This window comes from Podarcis raffonei, chromosome 18 (genome assembly GCF_027172205.1).
Source record: "Podarcis raffonei isolate rPodRaf1 chromosome 18, rPodRaf1.pri, whole genome shotgun sequence".
Lineage (NCBI taxonomy): Eukaryota > Metazoa > Chordata > Lepidosauria > Squamata > Lacertidae > Podarcis > Podarcis raffonei.
This window is the reverse complement of record NC_070619.1, coordinates 8,310,430-8,332,907: the sequence shown is the minus strand read 5'-3', so window position 1 is coordinate 8,332,907 and position 22,478 is coordinate 8,310,430. Positions and strand designations below refer to the sequence as shown.

General features: G+C 48.1%; 1 protein-coding gene across 1 annotated transcript; it reads left to right on the top strand.

The window, feature by feature from the left end:
* Positions 1-274: 274 nt before the first annotated feature.
* On the top strand, positions 275-18,322 carry LOC128405530 (guanine nucleotide-binding protein subunit alpha-15-like). The gene is made up of 7 exons (XM_053372272.1): positions 275-457; positions 4,180-4,364; positions 5,570-5,724; positions 8,553-8,681; positions 10,358-10,487; positions 15,231-15,384; positions 16,503-18,322. Exons 1-7 carry the CDS (start codon positions 331-333, stop codon positions 16,742-16,744), a joined length of 1,122 nt encoding a protein of 373 aa, XP_053228247.1. The 5' UTR covers positions 275-330; the 3' UTR covers positions 16,745-18,322.
* The last annotated feature ends 4,156 nt before the right edge of the window (positions 18,323-22,478 follow it).

The window sequence follows — 22,478 nt, the reverse complement described above, 5'->3', positions numbered from 1 at the left end:
TATTTGCCTTCCTTCTCCATGGGCAACCTCTTGGATGCTACGATTCCCATGAGATCCCTCACCTTGCCAGCTGTGGATCCTGGAAGGCTTCTGTGATCAAGCCTCTGGATTCCCTGTTCTGCTGAAACTTGATCTCGCACCGTCTCTTCCTGCGTCCCTCCTCCTTAGGGAGGAGGGCTTCGACTGTGCATCCGTGGACATTTTTCTTACCAAACCTTCTGAGTTTCAAAAAAAAAAAAATCATTCGTGTGCATGCTTTTCGTCAGGGTGGGGTCTTTTCCGTCTGGTCCGAGATTGGTAAGGGGGGATCCCATCTCACGTCTCGCCACGATGGTCTGGTGCATCTGCTTTCTGTCCGAGGAAGAGAAAAACGCAGTCGCCATAGATAAAGAAATCAACCGGCTTCTCCAGGAGCAGAAAAAGCGAGATCGGTGGGAGCTGAAGTTGCTTTTGCTCGGTGAGTAACTGCTCCTCAGAAAGGAGCTGCTAGCTAGGTGGGGGAGAGGCTTGAGTGATGGGCTTGGAGCACGATCTAGCCTTCCATACTAGCAAGAAATAATACTCTCCCTTCCTCTTCTTTCCAAACTTTTTCAATTGCGACCCATGGATAATTGTTCCCCACGAGCCCCTAAAGCTCTCTTATCAACCTCGTAATGTAACTTGATGGTGGCGCTGTGGGTTAAACCACAGAGCCTAGGACTTGCCGATCAGAAGGTCTGCGGTACGAATCCCCGCAGTGACGGGGTGAGCTCCCGTTGCTCGGTCCCTGCTCCTGCCAACCTAGCAGTTCGAAAGCACAGCAAAGTGCAAGTAGATAAATAAGTAGCGCTCCGGTGGGAAGGTAAACGGTGCTTCCGTGCGCTGCTCTGGTTCACCAGAAGCGGCTTAGTCCTGCTGGCCACATGACCCGGAAGCTGTACGCCGGCTCCCTCGGCCAGTAAAGCGAGATGAGCACTGCAATTGTAGACTCGGTCACAACTGGACCTAATGGTCAGGGGTCCCTTTAATGTAACTTGATGGATCTATTCCATTTATACCCCACTGTTTTCTCCAAAGAGCTTGGCATCCATGGTTCTCTCCGTCCTCATTTAATCCCATCAACAACCCTGCGAGGTAGATTACGCCGAGAGGCAGCGGCTGGCCTCTGGGGTCACACTCAGTGAGCTTCATGTCCAAGTGGAGGCGACTTGAACCCTGGTCTCCCAGGCCTGAGCCTCTTGGGCTTGCCGATCAGAAGGTCGCCGGTTCGAATCCCCATGACGGGGTGAGCTCCCGTTGCTCTGTCCCAGCTCCTGCCAACCTAGCAGTTCGAAAGCACATCAAAGCGCAAGTAGATAAATAGGTACCACTGCGATGGGAAGGTAAACAGTGTTTCTGTGCGCTCTGGTTTCTGTCACGGTGTCCTGTTGCGCCAGAAGTGGTTTAGTCCTGCTGGCCACATGACCCAGAAAACTGTCTGTGGACCAACACCGACTCCCTTGGCCTGAAAGCGAGATGAACGCAGCAACCCCATAGTCGCCTTTGACTGGACATAACCGTCCAAGGGTCCTTTACCTTTACCTTACGCTCCCAGGTCCTAGTCTGACATTCTAACCACTACTCTGTCCTGAGTAGATCTGCTGGTGTGTGATTTACCGTATTTTTTGCTCTATAAGACTCACTTTTTCCCTCCTAAAAAGTAAGAGGAAATGTGTGTGCGTCTTATGGAGCGAATGCAGGCTGCGCAGCTATCCCAGAATCCAGAACAGCAGGAGGGATTGCTGCTTTCATTGCGCAGCGATCCCTCTTGCTGTTCTGGCTTCTGAGATTCAGAGTATTTTCTTTCTTGTTTTCCTCCTCCAAAAACTAGGTGCGTCTTGTTGTCTGGTGCGTCTTATAGAGTGAAAAATACGGCACTTAAACATTGCTTGGTTGGCAAAGTTCAGAGAAGAGCAAATTTTGAAGGAAGGTTTTCCGGTGCGCATATTGGCCTGGAAAGTGAGGATAGGGTAGTTTCTCAGTGAAATGCAGTTGAACCGATGGGCTCGTCTTGCTGGAATGGAGATTCTAGCTAAACATTAGGAAGAACTATCGGAGTGTTCTTCGACAGCAGAATGGACTCCCTCGGAAGGGGGCGGGGTCTCCTTCAGACGAAGCTTTGGAAGAGATGTTGGGTGCCCTCTGCCAGGGATTCTTCAGCTGAGATTCCTGCATTGCAGGGGGTTGGACTAGATGACCCTAGGGTCCCTTTCCAACTTTGCAGTTCTGTGATTCAGCGAAGAGCAGATTTCGAAGGATGGCTTCCTTTTAGTGTGGATATAGGTTCAGAAAGTGAGAATCAAGTCGTTTCTCGTTTAAAATTAAAGCTAACATTCCTCTCCCACTTGAAAGCACCATCACTTATCAGGGAAGAAGAAGAGTTTGGATTTGATATCCCACTTTATCACTACCCGAAGGAGTCTCAAAGCGGCTGACATTCTCCTTTCCCTTCCTCCCCCACAACAAACACTCTGTGAGGTGAGTGGGGCTGAGAGACTTCAGAGAAGTGTGACTAGGACACACCTTTTCAGATAATCCTTGCCATGACTAGGGGCAAGTAGATTCATCTGCTTCTAGACTTTGGCCATAGATCCTGTTCCAAGTATACACTCTGAAATTAACGATAATTTACTTCAATGGCACTCCTCTGAATAGGAGCAACGCTGGCTACAACTTTGTGCCAATATGAATTTTGTATTTGATCTAAAGTTGTGCATGCTGTTGTTGTTTAGTCGTGTCCACCTCTTTGTGACCCCCTGGACCAGAGCACGCCAGGCACTTCTGTCTTCCACTGCCTCCCGCAGTTTGATCAAACTCATGCTGGTAGCTTTGAAAACACTGTCCCACCATCTCGTCCTCTGTCGTCTCCTTCTCCTTGTGCCCTCCATCTTTCCCAGCATCAGGGTCTTTTCCAGGGAGTCTTCTTTTCTCATGAGGTGGCCAAAGTATTGGAGTCTCAGCTTCAGGATCTGTCCTTCCAGTGTGCATATCTTATCCTATAGAATAGGTTATTTTGTCACTGGCTTTGTTTTTCGTTCAATTGCAAAATTCAGAAAAGTGCAAAGGACCCAGCATATTTCTCTAATTTTAACCTGTTTTTAATCTTATGTTTTAATTGCTGTAACTTGCCCTGGGAGCCTGGAGTGAAGGGCACATAAACAGTACCGATTCTTGCCGTTTAGTCGTTTAGTCGTGTCCGACTCTTCATGAGCCCCTGGACCAGAGCACGCCAGGCACTCCTGTCTTCCACTGCCTCCCGCAGTTTGCCAACACAGTACCGATACTACCGCTAATTTTAAAAATCTATTACTTTTCTGATCCGTGCATTAGTTTGGAAAGGTATGCACCCATCTGGGGTTGTTTAAAAACACAAACTGAATGAAATCATTTTCGAAGTCTAGCTGAGACATGTCTATATACATACATACATACATATATATATATATAATTGAGAAAATATGCTGCTGTGTCAATATTCTATTTAACTGTTTGCCCATTTTGATCAGTCACAGTCCTGGAGTCTTAAGTCCTCATAGGAAACTGTGAGTGATTTGGGCGTCCTTTAGCCTGAAAGGAGAGACGATTAAGAGGTAATATGATAGCCAGCTTTAAATCTGGGAAGGGCTGGAGCCGTGGATTGTTAGTAAAGGTAAAGGGACCCCTGACCATTAGGTCCAGTCGTGGCTGACTCTGGGGTTGTGGCGCTCATCTCGCTTTACTGGCCGAGGGAGCCGGTGTACAGCTTCCGGGTCATGTGGCCAGCAGGACTAAGCCGCTTCTGGCGAACCAGAGCAGCGCACGGAAGCGCCATTTACCTTCCCACCGGAGCGGTACCTATTTATCTACTTGCACTTTGAGGTGCTTTCGAACTGCTGGGTTGGCAGGTGCAGGGACCGAGCAACAGGAGCTCACCCCATCGCAGGGATTCGAACTGCCGACCTTCTGATCAGCAAGTCCTAGGCTCTGTGGTTTAGACCACAGCGCCACCTGCATCCTCTTATGCTACCTTAGTAGGAGTCAAATACCACTGCTACATCGGACCCTGGTTTTCATACCCTGCTTTGAGGAGTTTTTTAAAAGAAAAATAAACAACCAGTGTGTGTGTGTGTTTGTGTGTAATGAAATGAAGGGGAAAAATAAGAGCTCTGGGATTTCTTTTAGGTACTGGAGAGAGTGGGAAAAGCACCTTCATCAAACAGATGAGAATAATCCATGGCTTGGGCTATACGGAGGAAGACCGCAAAGAATTTGCCAAGGTGGTTTATCAGAACATCTTTATGTCCATCCAGGCTATGGTCAAGGCTATGGACATTCTCCAGATCTCCTATGCCCAGCAGGAAAATGCGGTGAGTAGTCCGACAGCATGGGAAGAGGAACCCACAGGGTAAGACCAAAGCATTGAGGTTGAATCCTGACCTGACCAAAGTACTGTACTGTTTTGGGGGGACAGGGGACAGACAGGTATGAGGGACACCTTGGTCCTGAATGGGGCAACTGTGCCTCTGAAGGACCAGCTGCGCAGCTGGGGGGTAATTTTGGACTCACAGCAGTCCATGGAGGCGCAGGTCAATTTTCTGTCCAGGGCAGCTCCATCTGGTATGCAGGATGTGACCCTCCCTGCCCATGGACTGTCTGGCCAGAGTGGTGCATGCTCTGGTTATCTCCCACTTGGACTACTGCCATGCGCTCTATGTGCGGCTCCCTTTGAAGGTGACTTGGAAATGACAACTAATCCAGAATGTGACTACCAGACTGGTGACTGGGAGCTGCCACTGAGACCATATAAAGGCAAGGGACCCCTGGATGGTTAGGTCCAGTCAAAGGTGACTATGGGGTTGCGGCGCTCATCTTGCTTTCAGGCCAAGGGAGCCAGCGTTTGTCCACAGATAGCTTTTTGGGTCATGTGGCCAGCAGGACTAAACTGCTTCTGGCACAACGGGACACCGTGATGGAAACCAGAACGCACGGAAACGCCATTTACCTTCCCTCCGCAGCGGTATCTATTTCTCTACTTGTGCTGGCATGCTTTTGAACTACTAGCTTGGCAGGAGCTGGGACAGAGCAATGGGAGTTCACCCCATCGTGGGGATTTGAACCGCCAACCTTCTGATCAGCAAGCCCAAGAGGCTCAGTGGTTTAGACCACAGCGCCATTTGCGTCCCCATACGATGTAAGAGATAAAAGAAGTAATTGCTTTTCTCTTACCAGAAGCCTCCCACAAGGACACTTCCTTCTTTAACAAACATGTTACAGTCGAATCAAAATAAATACAGCGGTGCCTTGGTTTACAAACTTAATCCATTCCGGAAGTCCGTTCTTAAACCAAAGCGTTCTTAAACCAAGGCGTGCTTTCCCATAGCAGCGGGGGATTCAATTTACAAATGGAACACATTCAACATGTTCTGATTCCAAGGCAAAGCTCACAAACCAAAACACCTACTTCCGGGTTTGCAGCGTTCTTAATCCGAGTTGTTCATAAACTAAGCTGTTCTTAAACCAAGGTACCACTGTAACAACAACAATATTAACAAGTTATTATCTCTGCTTCTAGCAAAATGCTCAGCTGCTGATGGCTGTGGATACTTACAAAATGAAGGAGATGGATGCGCACCATGCACGGATGATCAAAAGCCTGTGGAGGGATGGCGGGATCCGAACTTGCTACCAGAGGCGAAGCGAGTACCATTTGCTGGATTCCACTTTCTAGTGAGCGCATTTGCGTTTGCCGCTTAAGGACGAGCAAATCTATCGGGTTTCCAGGTGGTGGGTTGCACCCAGTCTTATCCTACTCAGAGAAGACGCATTTGGGTTGCTTACAACTAAGTTCTGTTTAGAGCAGATCCACTGGAATTATCAAACTGCCTTTCTTCCAGAACCAGGACTCCTTAGATGATCCTTGGAGTCCATTTCCAATTCTACAATTCTGTAATTTAATCAGGCTTACAAGAAGCAAGCACATACAGAAACACAGAAAGCTTAAAAACAAATCAACGATAGTAGTTAAAAAGTAATCAAAATCTAATGGAATTTAAACAACAGAAAATCTATGAAATCTAGTAAACAACAACAACCTGTGCAGCACTATCAAAAGCCCTCAGTTGGTTAGAGTAAGGTAAAGGTAAAGGGACCCCAGACCATTAGTGGCCGACTCTGGGGTTGCGGCGCTCATCTCGCTTTATTGGCCGAGGGAGCCGGCATGCAGCTTCCAGGTCATGTGTCCAGCATGACTAAGCTGCTTCTGGTGAACCAGAGCAGCGCACGGAAACGACGTTTACCTTCCCGCTGGAGCGGTACCTATTTATCTACTTGCACTTTGACATGCTTTTGAACTGCTAGGTTGGCAGGAGCAGGGACCGAGCAACAGGAGCTCACCCCGTCGCGGGGATTTGAACCGCCGACCTTCTGATTGGCAAGTCCTAGGCTCTGTGGTTTAACCGAACGTGAAACTTGAACCCACAACCCTTAGATTTAGAGTCTCATACTCTAACCAACATCGTTGGCACTGTGGGTTAAACCACAGAGCCTAGGACTTGCTGATCAGAAGGTCGGCGGTTCGAATCCCCGGACGGGGTGAGCTCCCGTTGCTCGGTCCCTGCTCCTGCCAACCTAGCAGTTCGAAACCACAAGTAGATAAATAGATACCGCTCCGGCGGGAAGGTAAACGGCATTTCCGTGCGCTGCTCTGGTTCGCCAGAAGCGGCGTAGTCCTGCTGGCCGCATGACCCGGAAGCTGTACGCCAGCTCCCTCAGCCAGTAAAGGGAGATGAGCGCCGCAACCCCAGAGTCGGCCACAACTGGACCTAGTGGTCAGGGATCCCTTTACCTTTAAGGTGCTACTGGAAGGAATTTTTTTATTTTGTTTTGACTACGCCAGACCAACACGGCTACCTACCTATACCCAGAACAAACTTAGTTGGTCTCTAAGGTGCTACTGGACAATTTTTTAATTCTTTTATTTAATCATTAACTGTTAGGGTCTCTGCAGCTCTTGCTTAGCTTTGACAGACGCGCCACGCTACGCAGGACACATTCAGACACATTACAAAGTTATCTTCCCATTTCCTTTTTTATATATAATATTTTTGTTAATTTTAACATATAAATTATAAAATGTACCACAAAACTTTTCACTTATACAATCTTTTTAGACTTCCATCAGCAACTCTGATGATCCACCATTTTAACCACTTCTTATGCATTTCTTAACTTTATATTGCCTTTACATCTCTTAACAAATCTTGCTCCCCCTTGTCCATTTTTACAATACTTCTAATAATACACCTCACAAAACTTCTTGCAACCCTACAAACATCGTCTGTTCTTCACAATTACTTTTCAAATGGTCCGTAAATTTACTCCAGTCTTCCGTGAATTTCTGGTCTCGCCGGTTTTGAATCCTTCCTGTTAGTTTATCTAATTCTGCATAGTCCATTAACTTCATCCTCCATTCTTCAATCATCGGTAATTCTTCTTGCTTCCATTTTTGGACCAATAATATTCTTGCTGCTGTTATTGCATATAAACAGAGCTTACATTCCTTTCTATTTATATCACTCCCCACAATCCCCAGTAAAAATGCTTCTGGTTTCTTTATAAATGTATATTTCAACATTTTTTTAACTTGTTATATATCATCTCCCAGAAGCATTTCACCTTTTTACATTCCCACCACATGTGATAAAATGTTCCCTCCTTTTCTTTACATTTCCAACATTTATTACTGACTTTATACATTTTCGCTAACTTGACAGGTGTAATATACCATCTATAAATCCTTTTCATCACATTTTCTTTTAGGGCATTGCATGCAGTAAATTTTAAACCTTCCTTCCATAATTTCACCCAATCACTCAGCTGTATATTATACCCAAAATCTTTGGCCCAGTGAATCATAACCGACTTAACCTCTTTGTCCTTCAAATGCCATTCAAGCAGCAATTTATACATTTTAAACAAAATTTTTGCATCATTACTTAATATCTCTAATTCAAACTTTGATCCACTTTCATCAAATCCTTTTTCTTTAGAGTCTTGTTTAAACATTTCGTTGACCTGGCGATAATGTAACCAATCATTAACATATTCTTTAATTTCTTCATATTGTTTCAGTTTCCATTTACTTCCTTCCATATATATTAATTTCCCATATGTTATCCATTTCCCACTCATATTGACCTTTTTTACACTCATCGCTTCTAATGGAGATAACCAATGTGGTGTTTTTCGTTCCAATAGGTTTTTATACCTATCCCAGGTTTCTATTAGAAATCTTCAAAATATATGGCTTCCAAATCCTTTATGGACTTTTGTCTTATTATACCATAAATATGCATGCCACCCAAATCTGTTATCATAACCTTCTAAATCCCGCAATTCAGTATTTTCTAATTCCATCCATTCCTTCAACCAACAGAGGCAAGATGCTTCATAATATAATTTCAACTCTGGCAGGGCGAAGCCTCCTCTTTCTTTAGTAAGTTATCTTCCCATTTCCATGTACAATTTAAGCAACTATCCTTAACGTGCCTTTGCAGCTTCCTGTCCAACCTGGACCGCATTGCAGCGGCAGGGTACGTGCCGAGCCCACAGGACATCCTGCGGACGCGGGTGCCGACGACGGGCATCAACGAGTACTGCTTTTCGGTGCAGAAGGTGAGGCTCAGGTGAGCAGAACTGGGAGCGGGATCTGAAGTCGTGCAGCCTTGATGGCTTTGACTGGCCGGCTAAACCAGGTGAGAGATGCCAATGGGTCTCAAAGCCTCCGTAGTTGATCTCTGCTGAAATGAGTGTAGTGGCAAATTCAGAAGGGCAAAGGGCTCTATCACATGGCACCCTTCTAAGATTATACAACTTCATCGGACGACGCCTCCACCACGAGAATAACCTTAGTTTGGTACAACTTCATATATACTTGTGTGTGTGTGTAATTTTATTAAATTACCTGTTTTACAATTTACTCATTTAAACCACAGAGCCTAGGGCTTGCCGATCAGAAGGTCGGCGGTTCGAATCCCCGCGACGGGGTGAGCTCCCATTGCTCGGTCCCTGCTCCTGCCAACCTAGCAGTTCGAAAGCACGTCAAAGTGCAAGTAGATAAGTAGGTACCGCTCCGGCGGGAAGGTAAATGGCGTTTCTGTGCGCTGCTCTGGTTCGCCAGAAGCGGCTCAGTCCTGCTGGCCACATGACCCGGAAGCTGTACGCCGGCTCCCTTGGCCAGTAAAGCGAGATGAGTGCCGCAACCCCAGAGTCAGCCACAATTGGACCTAATGGTCAGGGGTCCCTTTACCTTTAAGACTTCCCTTCTTCTCTTTCCATGGTTCATTTTGCATATCATAAATCCCTGCATATTTTACATAAACTATACCATTCAGTATTCCATTATTGCCGCCATCAAAACTTATTTACACTGTTGAATTTACCTGAATGCTTCCAATGTTTTCAGGTGTACACAATTCCCCCCCCCCAATATATTCAATAAATGTTTTCCCATCTTCTCTAAAGGCATGTTCTTCTTGTTCTCTTATTCTAAGTCTGTGAGTTGTGCATATTCTGTCAGCTTAAGTTGCCATTCTTCTTTGCTTGGGACCTCGCTCGTTTTCGGGCTAACAAATCACAGGCCACAGTTTTGTTATTTAGTCGTGTCCGACTCTTCGTGACCCCCTGGACCAGAGCAGGCCGGGCACTCCTGTCTTCCACTGCCTCCCGCAATTTGGTCAAACTCATGCTGGTAGCTTCGAGAACACTGTCCCACCATCTCGTCCTCTGTCGTCCCCTTCTCCTTGTGCCCTCCATCTTTCCCAACATCAGGGTCTTTTCCAGGGAGTCTTCTCTTCTCATGAGGTGGCCAAAGTCTTGGAGCCTCAGCTTCAGGATCTGTCCTTCCAGTGAGCACTCAGGGCTGATTTCCTTCAGAATGGAGAGGTTTGATCTTCTTGCAGTCCATGGGACTCTCAAGAGTCTCCTCCAGCACCAGAATTCAAAAGCATCCATTCTTCGGCGATCAGCCTTCTTTATGGTCCAGCTCTCACTTCCATACATCACTACTGGGAAAACCATAGCTTTAACTATATGGACCATAAAAAACCTTTTTTGACACCTTAATTTTAAATACTCATTTAAACCACAGAGCCTAGGGCTTGCCGGTCAGAAGGTCGACAGTTCAAATCCCCTCCTTTTTTTTTTTTTTACAACTTCTACACCTTTTGTGTGTGTGTGTGGGGGGGGGAAACCTCTACATCAGTTTCATTGGAGCAGGGGTGGAGGTTACCTTAAACCCAGGAGGTGAGTATCTGTAGCCACCCAGAAGCCAAAAAAACCCATGATCTCCCTTCCTGTGCAGGATCGTTGATGTAGGCGGACAGAGGTCGGAGCGCCGTAAATGGATCCACTGTTTTGAGAACGTGATTGCCCTGATCTACTTGGCTTCTCTCAGTGAATATGACCAATGTCTGGAGGAGAACACAAGTGAAGTAAGGAGGGGGATTTTGAAAAAAATGCATGAGTGTGTGTTTGTGTGTGCTGAAATCAGGTTTTAAGATCAGAAGAAGAGCAGGCCAAGGGAGGGAGTTCTGCAGTTTTGCCTCCTGCAGCAGGGAGTTCCGCTGTTTAATTTGCAGGTGAGGCGTCGCATCTCCTGGCAGATCCAACCTACCTCACTGCTGTCTATTTTCTGCCACCCTCCAAGGCCAAAGTTGGGCAATTAGGGAAAACTGCTGTCCGGCCAAATTGAGATGCCACTCTCTCCAGGTTTAAAAACTGGCCAGGGCCTCCAACCATTAGGTTTTATGCCCATATGTGGCGCTGGGGGTTAAACCACAGAGCCTAGGACTTGCCGATCAGAAGGTTGGTGGTTCAAATCCCCGCGACGGGGTGAGCTCCTGTTGCTCTGTCCCAGCTCCTGTCCACCTAGCAGTTTGAAAGTACGTCAAAGTGCAAGTAGATCAATAGGTACCGCTCCGGCGGGAAGGCAAACAGCATTTCCGTGCGCTGCTCTGGTTCGCCAGAAGCAGCTTCGTCATGCTGGCACTTTACCTTTTTATGCTGATTTAAGCTTCTCATGTCCTTTGGAAAGGGGAGGAGGCATCCTTGCACCTTTTGTCAGTGGCGTAGCGTGGGGGGTGCCAGGGGTGCCGGCCGCACCGGGCGCAACATCTGGGGGGGCGCGAGTCCAGAGGGAAGGGACAAGCAATCGAGGCTTGGTTGGAGTGGGGGGTCGTCGTCTCCGTTTGGCCGGCCCCCCTCGACGAAGCGGGAACCTCTCCAAGGCGCAGCGCGCCGTTGGTGGAGGGAAAAGGGCCGCGCAGCAGCAGCAGGATCCGATCCGAGCCTGCTAATCGCTTGCTGGGAATTAAGCGCCTCAAAGAGGCAAAGGAAGAGGTGGAGTCGCTGGCCCGGCCGGGAGGAAGCTGGAGAGAGCCGCGCGCCTGGGCGCGCGGCGAGGTTGGGTAGGTGCGCCCTGGCTGGCTACCCGCCTCCCGGGCTCAGTGCCTCCATGACCCCTCCAGCGGCGATGGGAGAGATGGGGGGGGGGTCTGGAGCAGCCCCGGCTGGCCTGCTCCTGCTTCTTCCCCGCCTCCTTCCCGTTGCCGGCGCCTTGATCTCATCCAGATCAGGGACAAAACACGCCCATCCTTCACTACTCCTTGTCGGGTCACTGCTTCATTTCTCCAGGGAGAGAGAGAGGAGAGGAGTCAAAGGATAAGGTGAAGCTACGGTATATCCTGCTCTGCATTTATTCCCTTCACTGCAGTCCTTTTATGCTGGATTTCACTAATGCAAACCGAAAATGGGATTCACCACAGATTTACTGGAGAGGAGTCCACTTACATGCTAAAAGTCACTGAGATCCATGTGGGAATCCTTTTTCAGCTGGGCGCTGCATTCCATCTTCTGCAACGTTTCACGGACCGCATCCTAGTGGAGGGCGAGGCCAGAGGGAACAGTGTGTGGAGCAAAGGATAGGATTTTTGGCTTTGTACAGAAAGCCTGCCATCCTAACCCCCCTTATGTAGGAGATAGCCCCACTGAATTCACTCTACGTTCTATGTAGACAGGGCTAGGGTTTCACTGTGTAAGCTGCAAGCTACAACTGGTCCTAAACCAATGGATTCATGTTACAAGAAAAAAGATTCTGACTAAACATCAGAAAGAACTTTCTGACAGAGCAGTTCAACAGTAGAATGGTCCTCCTTAGCAGAGGATGGACTCTCCTTCCTTTGAGGTTTCTACACAGAGTTTGGATGGCCATCTGTCATGGATGCTTTAGCTGAGATTCCTGCATTGCAGGGGGTTGGACAAGATGATCCTCAGAGGTTATGCCCAAAACAGGTACAAGCAGTGGCGTAGTGTGGGGGGTGCAGGGGGGGCCAGCCGCACCAGGCGCAACATCTGGGGGTTAGGGTTAGGGGGCGCAAATCCACGGGTTAGGGGGCGCAAATTACTTGCCTTGCCCCGGGTGCTGACAACCCACGCTACGCCACTGCCTTTTGTTATCAGGATTTCTTCCTTTCCACGTTACCTGGAGGGGAAAACGTGAACACAGCACTGCACCCCACTCCCTGCAAAGGTCACTTTCCTCTGAGCTTCCTAGGTAAGCTTGCCATGTGTCGTCTTTTCCCAGGACACATCCTCTTTTTCAGGGATAAAAATTCTGTCCAGGTGGAATTTTTTTCAATTTGCCACAATGTCTCTGGCTATAATTTTTGGATGAGACATAAACATAACTGGGGGCTAAAGACTTGCTTTCCTCTTCTCCTGCCCCCCCCCCCCCGCAATAAAATCACAGCTTCTATATCCTACCTATGGTAGGGGTTTTTAAAATGAGAGTCGTCGTAGCCAGTGCCGGATTTACATACCTCGGGTTACATACGCTTCAGGTTACAGACTCTGCTAACCCAGAAATAGTGCTTCAGGTTAAGAACTTTGCTGAACAGAAATCGTGCTCCGGCGGCGTGGCAGCAGCAGGAGGCCCCATTAGCTAAAGTGGTGCTTCAGGTTAAGAACAGTTTCAGGTTAAGAACGGACCTCCGGAACGAATGAAGTACTTAACCCGAGGTACCACTGTATAAGCTAAACAAGCAATGGCTTATGGCCCCACTCTCTTGGGGGCTCCCAAAAAAAGTTAAAGGGGGAAAAACGGGATGTACACATCCAAAATATAAGATTAAAAAACAAATAAAACAAAGCCTACACACAGCAACAGTGTTTTGTGTTGTGTAGGCTCCTATGGTGATAGTCATGGGCCCCGCCTGCTAGCCTGCTCCCTAAAATATCCCTGGTTTGCTCCTTTCTACATATAGGGTGCCTACATTCTGCATGGACTGGTTGCACGGGAACATGGGCAAATGGCTTTAGATACCTATGAGGTCCATAAATTACCATCAAGCATATATTCAACACAAAAAAACAGCGACAATGTGTTGTTGACAAAGGACAACTGGACACAGAAAGGGCCCCATTACCTTCAGTAGCTGAGGGCCTCATCAAACCTAAATCCGGCCCTGGTCATAGCATCCTCTTTTTTGCTTTTCAAGATATGGCAACCCTAGCCAGCCCATTCCTGTTCAAACAAGCCCTTCAAAGTCACGAGGACTGGAATATTGTTTTATTTTTAATTTTTAAAGAAGAGACCGTAGCTCAATAGCAGGTCTCAGGCTTGGCATCTTCAGGCAGGGCTGGGAACTGTGCCCCTGCCTGAAACCTGATAGTGATAACAGCAAGAACCTTTATTGCACTACATAACTGGGAACCAGGGGCAAAGCAGCTGCTTATATACATACCTGAAAGCCCAGGCCACTCCCACTCTCAATGTGATTGGCTGTCTAAACTTCCAAGCTGCGAATCACGGCTCAGAGCTCAAGGGCCAATAGCAGAGGCCCAAATCCTAGAATGTTCTGTGATTGGACGTCATGTATCGAATCAGAACACAGGGGCTCAGGATCCTTAGTCCAGACTCAAACTCAGGCAAACGCAGTCCACTGAATACATAACACAGCCTTTCATTCAAAACAATGAGGACTAGGCTCTTAGCTTCAATTTGAGGGGGAAATGGTAGAGCCTTTGTGTGGGAATGTTCAGGGATGCAGGAGAGGATATATTGTCTGATTATATCCTTATCCAACTTGTGTTAACAAGTTCCCCAATTTCAGCAGAGTAAAACATTCCCCTTTATTTTAAGTTTGCAACGGCAGCGTTTGCTCAGGCTCGCTAAAGCCTCTATAATAACTATTCTGGTAATTTCCCCTTATTCCATCATAAAATAGAGGAGATGACACAGTCTTTTACAAAAGGATAAAAAAGAGTTTACTCACATTCTGTTCACAATCAGATCCCAGAAGGCAGACTTAGGCTTAGTGAAATAACATACACTTGGAAGAGAGAGATGGCTGCCCTGCCCTGTGCTTTTGTCATTACCTGCACAGGTGAGGCCACACCCACCTCCAGTCACATGTAGAGCAAGTCTGTCCCAGCCCAGAAGGAAACAGGAAGTTTACCTGCTGGCTGGACAAACATCCCTCCCCATGTCTAAACTGTTACGAAAAAGGGGCAATGCAGCTGGGTGCTCCAGATGGCTGGAAAGCCAAACAGGAAGCTGATGTTTTGGGACTGTACCGTGGGAACAAGGGACAGTCTATTCTGTGCACTGAGCGCCGGATGTTAGCTCAGAGTGTCACATGACCCTGTACTGGAAGTACATGGGAGGAGTTTTTCTCTCTCTGCTGTTAGTGATGAGAGAGTACAGACACGATTCTCTGTACTGCTGGAAAGACAGGAATAAAAGCATGTAAATACATTTCTGTCTGTCTCTTTCCCCTCCCTGGGAATGGGAGGGGTGAAGTGGTGTGTTCTTCTTCACGTTGAGAAGGATCGCCGATGCAGACCTCCCCTGGTCTTGCCGGGAGTCGCTGACAGGGAGGTCAACAAGGATTCAAGCCGGGCACCTGGAGGGTGGCCAATTCCTCTGGCTTTTGGCTTGAATCAACATAAACATGTTCACTCTAGGAATGTTGTACTTGACTGCTCTTGTGTTTCACATCCCACACTTTGCTTAGTGGGCAGAAGGTCTGAGGTTCAGCCCTGGGTAGGGAAGACTCCTTTTCTCTGAATCCCTGCTGATTCTGGGCAGTGAAGGCACGACTGAGTGAGAGGCCCGATTCCTTGCGAGTGTTCCTAAGTACTTTCTTTTCCCTTCTTCCTCCACTCCCACGAGTTAGAACCGGATGAGGGAGAGTCTCGACCTCTTCAGAACCATCCTGGAGCTTCCATGGTTCTGGAATACCTCCATCATCCTTTTCCTCAACAAGGTGGACATCCTGGAGGAGAAGATCTTGAGTTCTGACCTGGCTGCTTATTTCCCAAGTTTCCCAGGTAATACTTCCTCCTCCCTCCAGCCAACTAGTGCAGAGTCCGGCATCCTCGAGCGTCAGCTATGGGCCTGGGAGATTAAGATTCAAATCCTGACCTACTGGGTGACATGATGGGGTGAGCAATCCCGTTGCTCTGTCCCGGCTCCTGCCAACCTAGCAGTTTGAAAGCACACCAGTGCAAGTAGATAAATAGGTACCGCTCCGGTGGGAAGGTAAACGGCGTTTCCGTGCACTCTTGTTTCTGTTACAGTGTCCCGTTGCGCCAGAAACGGTTTAGTCCTGCTGGCCACATGACCTGGAAAGCTGTCTGCGGACAAACACTGGCTCCCTCAGCCTGAAAGCGAGATGAGCGCTGCAACCCCCTAGTCACCTCTGACTGGATTTAACCGTCCAGGAGTCCTTTACCTTTTGCACGCCTGTGACGTTGCATGTCTCACTTGTGCTCAGGAGGAGCATGCCTTTGATGCTGAGCTCATAATAGTGATAATAATAATAGCAATAATGATGTATTATTTATACCCCGCCCATCTGGCTGGGTCTCCCCAGCCACTCTGGGCGGCTTCCAACAAAAAACTAAAATACAATAACCTATTAAACATTAAAAGCTTCCCTAAACAGGGCTGCCTTTAGATGTCTTCTAAAAGTTTGGTAGTTATTTTTCTCTTTGACATCTGGTGGGAGGGCGTTCCACAGGGTGGGTGCCACCACTGAGAAGCCCCTCTGCCTGGTTCCCTGTAGCTTTGCTTCTCGCAGCAAGGAAACCGCCAGAAGGCCCTCGGAGCTGGACCTCAGTGTCCGGGCAGAACGATGGAGGTGAAGACGCTCCTTCAGGTATTCTGGACCGAGGCCGTTTAGGGCTTTCAAGGTTAGCACCAACACTTTGAATTGTGCTCGGAAACGTACTGGGAGCCAGTGTAGGTCTTTCAAGACCGGTGTTATATGGTTTCGGCGGCCGCTCCCAGTCACCAGTCTAGCTGCCGCTGCTCAGTGGTTCGGCCTCCTTTGCCCCCTCAATAATGGGCAAGGCTGAGCCCCCTGCTAAGGAATATTGAGGGGGCTGACAGCACCACAACCCCTAGCGTTGGCACACCTGAAGGCTATCTCCTTGTATTTTTCCAGGCCCCAAGCGAGACGCTCACGCAGCCAAGCAGTTCATCCTTGAAATGTACATGGACATCTTCAGGAAGTTCTTGGTCCCTGGTGGCGACTTCGGAGGGGGTCCTTCCGGCGACGTCCACAGGCCACGGATCCTTTACTTCCACTTCACCTGTGCCACGGACACGCAGAACATTGGCACGGTTTTCGAGGACATTAAGGATGCGGTCCTGGCTGCCTACCTTGATGAGTTCAACCTGGTCTAGAAGGGTCTTGCGGACACTTCTAAAGGATCCCAATGACTCCACCCGTTTGCCTTAGAGGAGGCCTGGCGCATGGAATGCAAAACCGGCGGCTCTAAAGGTCCATTTTAAAACACCGGCGGGCACCGAGATCTGTCCAGCAGCATCACCCCTAGGGAATCCCAGAGGTAGGAGGGCAGACCTGGCTACTGCAGGCTGAGACCCGCTCCATTCAAAAGGGATTTCAAAACCCTGTGCTCTTTGGCGCCACCCTGCATAGCTGTCAAGCGTCCCTTATTTGGCGGGACAGTCCCTTATCCTAGCGCCGTGTCCCGCTGCTGTCCCTTATTGATGATGTCCCTTAAATTTCCCGGGTTTCAAAGGAAGCAGCTCCTCTCCCTCCCTCCCTGCCGGCCAGGGAGGAGGGAGGCTCCAACTGTGTTGCTTGGCTGCGTTGCTCACCCAATAAGGAGTCTAAGAATGACTGGGGGGTGGAGCTTGCATGCCTTGTGCTGATCAAATCGGCTGCGTTGCCTGGGGACTCGCCTTTGCTCAGCGCTTCCCAGCAGAGAGGTGAGGGTGGTTTTCCTTGAGGCTTCGTTTGGCTGCTGGCTGGGCTTTCTGCCTTTGGCTTGGAGGGGCTCAGAAGTTGAACATACCTGTGCTGGGAAAATCCCTTATATTGGCTGCTGATCCCTTATTTTCAAGACTGCTGGTCCCTTATTTTCAAATCTGTAAGTTGATAGCTATGCCACCCTGATGAAAAGAGAAACGGGAGCAGAACTCCTCGGTCTCTGCTTCCTGGTCCATGTCCGGAACTTGGCCCTGCGGACAGCATCAGTATTGGCTGTTCCTTCCAGTCCACGGACAATATGTGGTTGATGAGGGCTGGATCTGTACGTTTCAGGAAAACGCGTTGTAAAGCTCATAATGGGAAAATTGCCAGAGGATCGGACTCTACAGCGCCATCAGGTGTCACAGCGTTATAACGCTGAAAACAAAACAAAGCAGCAACGTACCTGAGTCCTAGGCCTTGACTCCAGCTAACTTCCTGAGGCAGCGTTCACACAGCCGTTTGTTCCGTTCCCCTGCTTATTTCTGCATCATATTCGAGCTTTTGCACAACATGAAACCGCTTCCGGAAACCTAGTGGAACAAGGTGGAGGTTTAGCTCTCGCATCCGTGTTATCTGCTCCAGAAACGAACTGTTCGCAGCCCCACCAGCCCAGAAAATTGCAGGAGTAAAGTGACAGAATCTGGGGCAGTATATGGTTTTCTTCCTACCTTTTTTTTGGGGGGGGGGAATCATGGGGGAGCAGAAGCCGGCACGTGCAGAAAGAGTGCCCTTTTCTTCTTGCAACCTGGACAAATCTGTCAAATCGGGTTTATATTTTCCCCTGAATCTTAATTTCACTTCTTCACATTTCCACAGCAATTTGCGAAGCACGCTGCGTTTATTTTCCAGATCCTCCTGTGATAGGTCTGCCAGCGTCTTAGTGCAAATTTCTTCTCAATAAACACATTTTTTTGTATGCATCTTTTTTTTTACTCACATACACCTTTTTGCAAGCAATATTAAAATGCAAGCAGAATCGTATTTCTCCATTTGTAGCAGGGCTTCGGGGAGAGACCCAGCTGGTGCAAACTGCTGTGGCCGTTGATGGGGACATAAGTCGTGCTCAAATGCTTGTGCTGGGTGCCCATACACTGCCAAGCCAGGTTCAAGGTTGGCGCTGTGGTCTAAACCACTGAGTGTCTTGGGCTTGCCGATCGGAAGGTCGGCGGTTCAGATCCCCGCGACGGAGCGAGCTCCCGTTGCTTGGTCCCAGCTCCTACCAACCTAGCAGTTCGAAAGCACGCCAGCACAAGTAGATAAATAGGTACCACTGCAGCAGGAAGGTAAACGGCGTTTCCGTGCGCTCTGGTTTCCGTCATGGTGTCCAGTTGCACCAGAAGCGGTTTAGTCCTGCTGGCCACATGACCCGGAAAAAGCTGTCTGTGAACAAACACCGGCTCCTTCAGCCTGAAAGCGAGATGAGCGCCACAATCCCATAATCATCTTTGACTGGACTCCTTTATCAAGGTTCTTGCATTAAGGCCCTTAACAATGTGGGGGTCTATGGGGTGTTAGGGAAGGGGGAGTACCTCTGGTGGTGGCATACAGTGGTACCTCGGGTTACATACGCTTCAGGTTACAGACTCCACTAACCCAGAAATATGACCTCAGGTTAAGAACTTTGCTTCAGGATGAGAACAAAAATCGTGCAGCGGTGGCGCAGCGGCAGCAGGAGGCCCCATTAGCTAAAGTGGTGCTTCAGGTTAAGAACAGTTTCAGGTTAAGAACGGACCTCCAGAATGAATTAAGTTCTTAACCTGAGGTACCACTGTATTGTGTTCCACCTGGGGTTGTTTGTCCATCTTTGGTCCCCACCTTGCAATCAGCTCTCACCTGGGGCTCCCAGAAGCTGTCAGCATGCAACAGCGGCCACAATCCCGGGAACAGCTTCGACTGGCCGGCTAAACCAGGAGGGTCAGCCGGTGGGTCTCCAACCCTCAGTGAGTTAGGGGTTTCCCTTACATGTGAAGACAGGCTCTGGTGGATTGAGTGGACAAGACCAATAGTGGGTCCAATGGCTAAGAAGGCAGTTTCTGCATGTGCTGTAGAGGCAAATGAGGAACAACTTGGGAAAGTAGTCATAGCTGTCAAGCGTTTCTTATTTGGAGGGACAGTCCCTTATTCCAGTGCCATGTCCCGCTGTTGTCCCTTAGTGATGGATGTCCCTTAAATGTCCCTTAAATTTCAAAGGAAGCAGCTCCCCTCCCTCCCTCCCTCCCTGCCGGCCAGGGAGGAGGGAGGCTCCAACTGTGTTGCTTGGCTGTGTTGCTCACCCAATAAGAAGTCTAAGAACAACTGGAGGGGTGGAGCTTGAATGCCTTGTGTGTGGCTAGTTAATGCAAGCTGAGGGGTTTTTTAAATGCTGGACGCCATTTTGTTGCACGTGCTGCTGCAAACTTTGCAGTGCAAAGCCAGGCTGGGGAGCCATCTGAAGTTGAGGCTGCATAGGCCTTGTGGTGCATGTGATTCAGATTCTATTCAGTTGAACCTCTGGTTACAAAGTTGGTTGGACAGTGTTCTCGATGCTACCAGCATGAGTTTGACCAGACTGCAGGAGGACAGGAAGACTGGAGTGCCTGGAAGAGGCGAGGCTGCTGGTCCCTTATTTTGGCTGCTGGTCCCTTATTTTCAAGGCTGCTGGTCCCTTATTTTCAAATCTGTAAGTTGACAGCTATGAAAGTAGTCCATTGAGAAGGAAAGCGCCAATCCTAAACCTCTGCCACCTCGCAGGTTATCTTGGGGAGAAGAGGCAGCTCAGGAGTAAACCCTGCACAAATCTGGAGTGGAGTCCTGCAGCCAAGCCGGTGCCAAACGCCTTGCTCTGGTTTCCTTTGGACGCCCATCTTCAAGGCCCAGAGGCGGGGTCTTGTCATCTCATTTCGTTTTCGTTTTTTAATTTGTATACCGTCTTTCTATCTTACAATACTCAAGGCGGTTTACAAAAAATGTGCATCTTGTAACAATCTAATGCAATACAAAAGTGTGATAATAAAACATACTGTATTTTTTGCTCTATAAGACTCACTTTTCCCATCCTAAAAAGTAAGGGGAAATGTGTGTGCGTCTTATGGAGCGAATGCAGGCTGCGCAGCTATCCCAGAAGCCAGAACAGCAAGAGGGATTGCTGCTTTCGCTGCACAGCGATCCCTCTTGCTGTTCTGGCTTCTGAGATTCAGAATATATTTTTTCTTGTTTTCCTCCTCCAAAAACTTGTGGTCTGGTGCGTCTTATAGAGCGAAAAATACGGTGCATCTTGTAACAATCTAATGCAATACAAAAGTGTGATAATAAAACATAACTTTAAAATAGGCAACCTACATCAAAACAGTAACTTTCAACAATCATTAGAATAGCATTAAATAATAATAATAACATATAAAAGCTAAACAGAAATCCACTCAACAGTTACAATAAATAATTTCTAAACTATAATCAATGAAATAACAACAAGCCACTGAAATATACTCGGAGTCAAGAGTGGATTTCATGCTTTTTCTTCAGCTCATAGTGGTGAGGAGAAATGGAAGTTCCCCCAGAATGTCTGCTTTATATACATTATTTACGCAATGGGCCACACGTGATTGGCTAATTCCAGGATTCACCTGTAGGCCAATCAGGTTGCGGATTCACTTCCACCTGGAGCTGGATTGGGTGGCTCCTGTGGACCAATCAGATTGCTGCATTCTGGACCCTATTGTTCTAGGGCCAATCAGACTGCTGCCTTTTGGATCCTATTCAACTCAGTACATAACAGCCACAGTACATAAAATAATACAATACAAATTGAGAAGCCGAGATTAGAGGGTGGAGCAAGGCAGGTGGAAGGAGGCCTTGCCCGATGGAGTCTCTCCCCTCACAGTCCTCCTTCCAGGACCAGTTTCCTTATGAGGAGTCCCAGGGCCAGGGACAGCTCAGGACCTCCAGACACACAGCCCAGGCTTGCACCCCAGAGAGGAGGCGTTGTGATAGGAATTTTGAGGTCTTAGATATATGGTAATGTTCATAACTGCACGTACATAGATCAGCACAGGAAGACCGACCTGAAGCCATTTTGATCCCTAAACTGACCAACAAAGTTTGTGGTTGACCACAAACTAGACATGAGCCAACAGTGTGACGCGGCAGCTAAAAAAGCCAATGCAATTCTGGGCTGCATCAATAGGAGTATAGCATCTAGATCAAGGGAAGTAATAGTGCCACTGTATTCTGCTCTGGTCAGACCTCACCTGGAGTACTGTGTCCAGTTCTGGGCACCACAGTTCAAGAAGGACACTGACAAACTGGAACGTGTCCAGAGGAGGGCAACCAAAATGGTCAAAGGCCTGGAAAGGATGCCTTATGAGGAACGGCTAAGGGAGCTGGGCATGTTTAGCCTGGAGAAGAGGAGGCTAAGGGGTGATATGATAGCCATGTTCAAATATATAAAAGGATGTCACATAGAGGAGGGAGAAAGGTTGTTTTCTGCTGCTCCAGAGAAGCGGACACGGAGCAATGGATCCAAACGACAAGAAAGAAGATTCCACCTAAACATTAGGAAGAACTTCCTGACAGTAAGAGCTGTTTGACAGTGGAATTTGCTGCCAAGGAGTGTGGTGGAGTCTCCTTCTTTGGAGGTCTTTAAGCAGAGGCTTGACAACCATATGTCAGGAGTGCTCTGATGGTGTTTCCTGCTTGGCAGGGGGTTGGACTCGATGGTCCTTGTGGTCTATTCCAACTCTATGATTCTATGAAATGTTTTCTCTGCAATGTCAAAGTGGAAAAGCCTCCCCATTGTCTCTTTCCTCAAAAATCCTGTCTTAAGGGTATGTCTGTGTTTGAATAGGGTGTGAGCCTGTGACCTGGCCCAGGAACTAAGTATTTATCACTACAAAGGACTGGCCAGGCTCCCCAGGCAATCCAAGCAAGTAACCTGCCAGACAGGAGATAAACAACAAGAGAAAAACAACATTCAAATTTCTGTTTTAGACCGCCTTTTCTGTGATGTAGGTGTGATGTATCTGAGGGGTGGTCTTAGGTTACACCCCTTCTGTGACGTATGTATGATGTTTCTGGGGGTGGTCTTGATCTACAGGGTGGCAATTTCAAAAGTCTTTATAAGGCCTTGCACACCATTTTTCTGGGTTCCTCCTCCTCTCCTGCGTC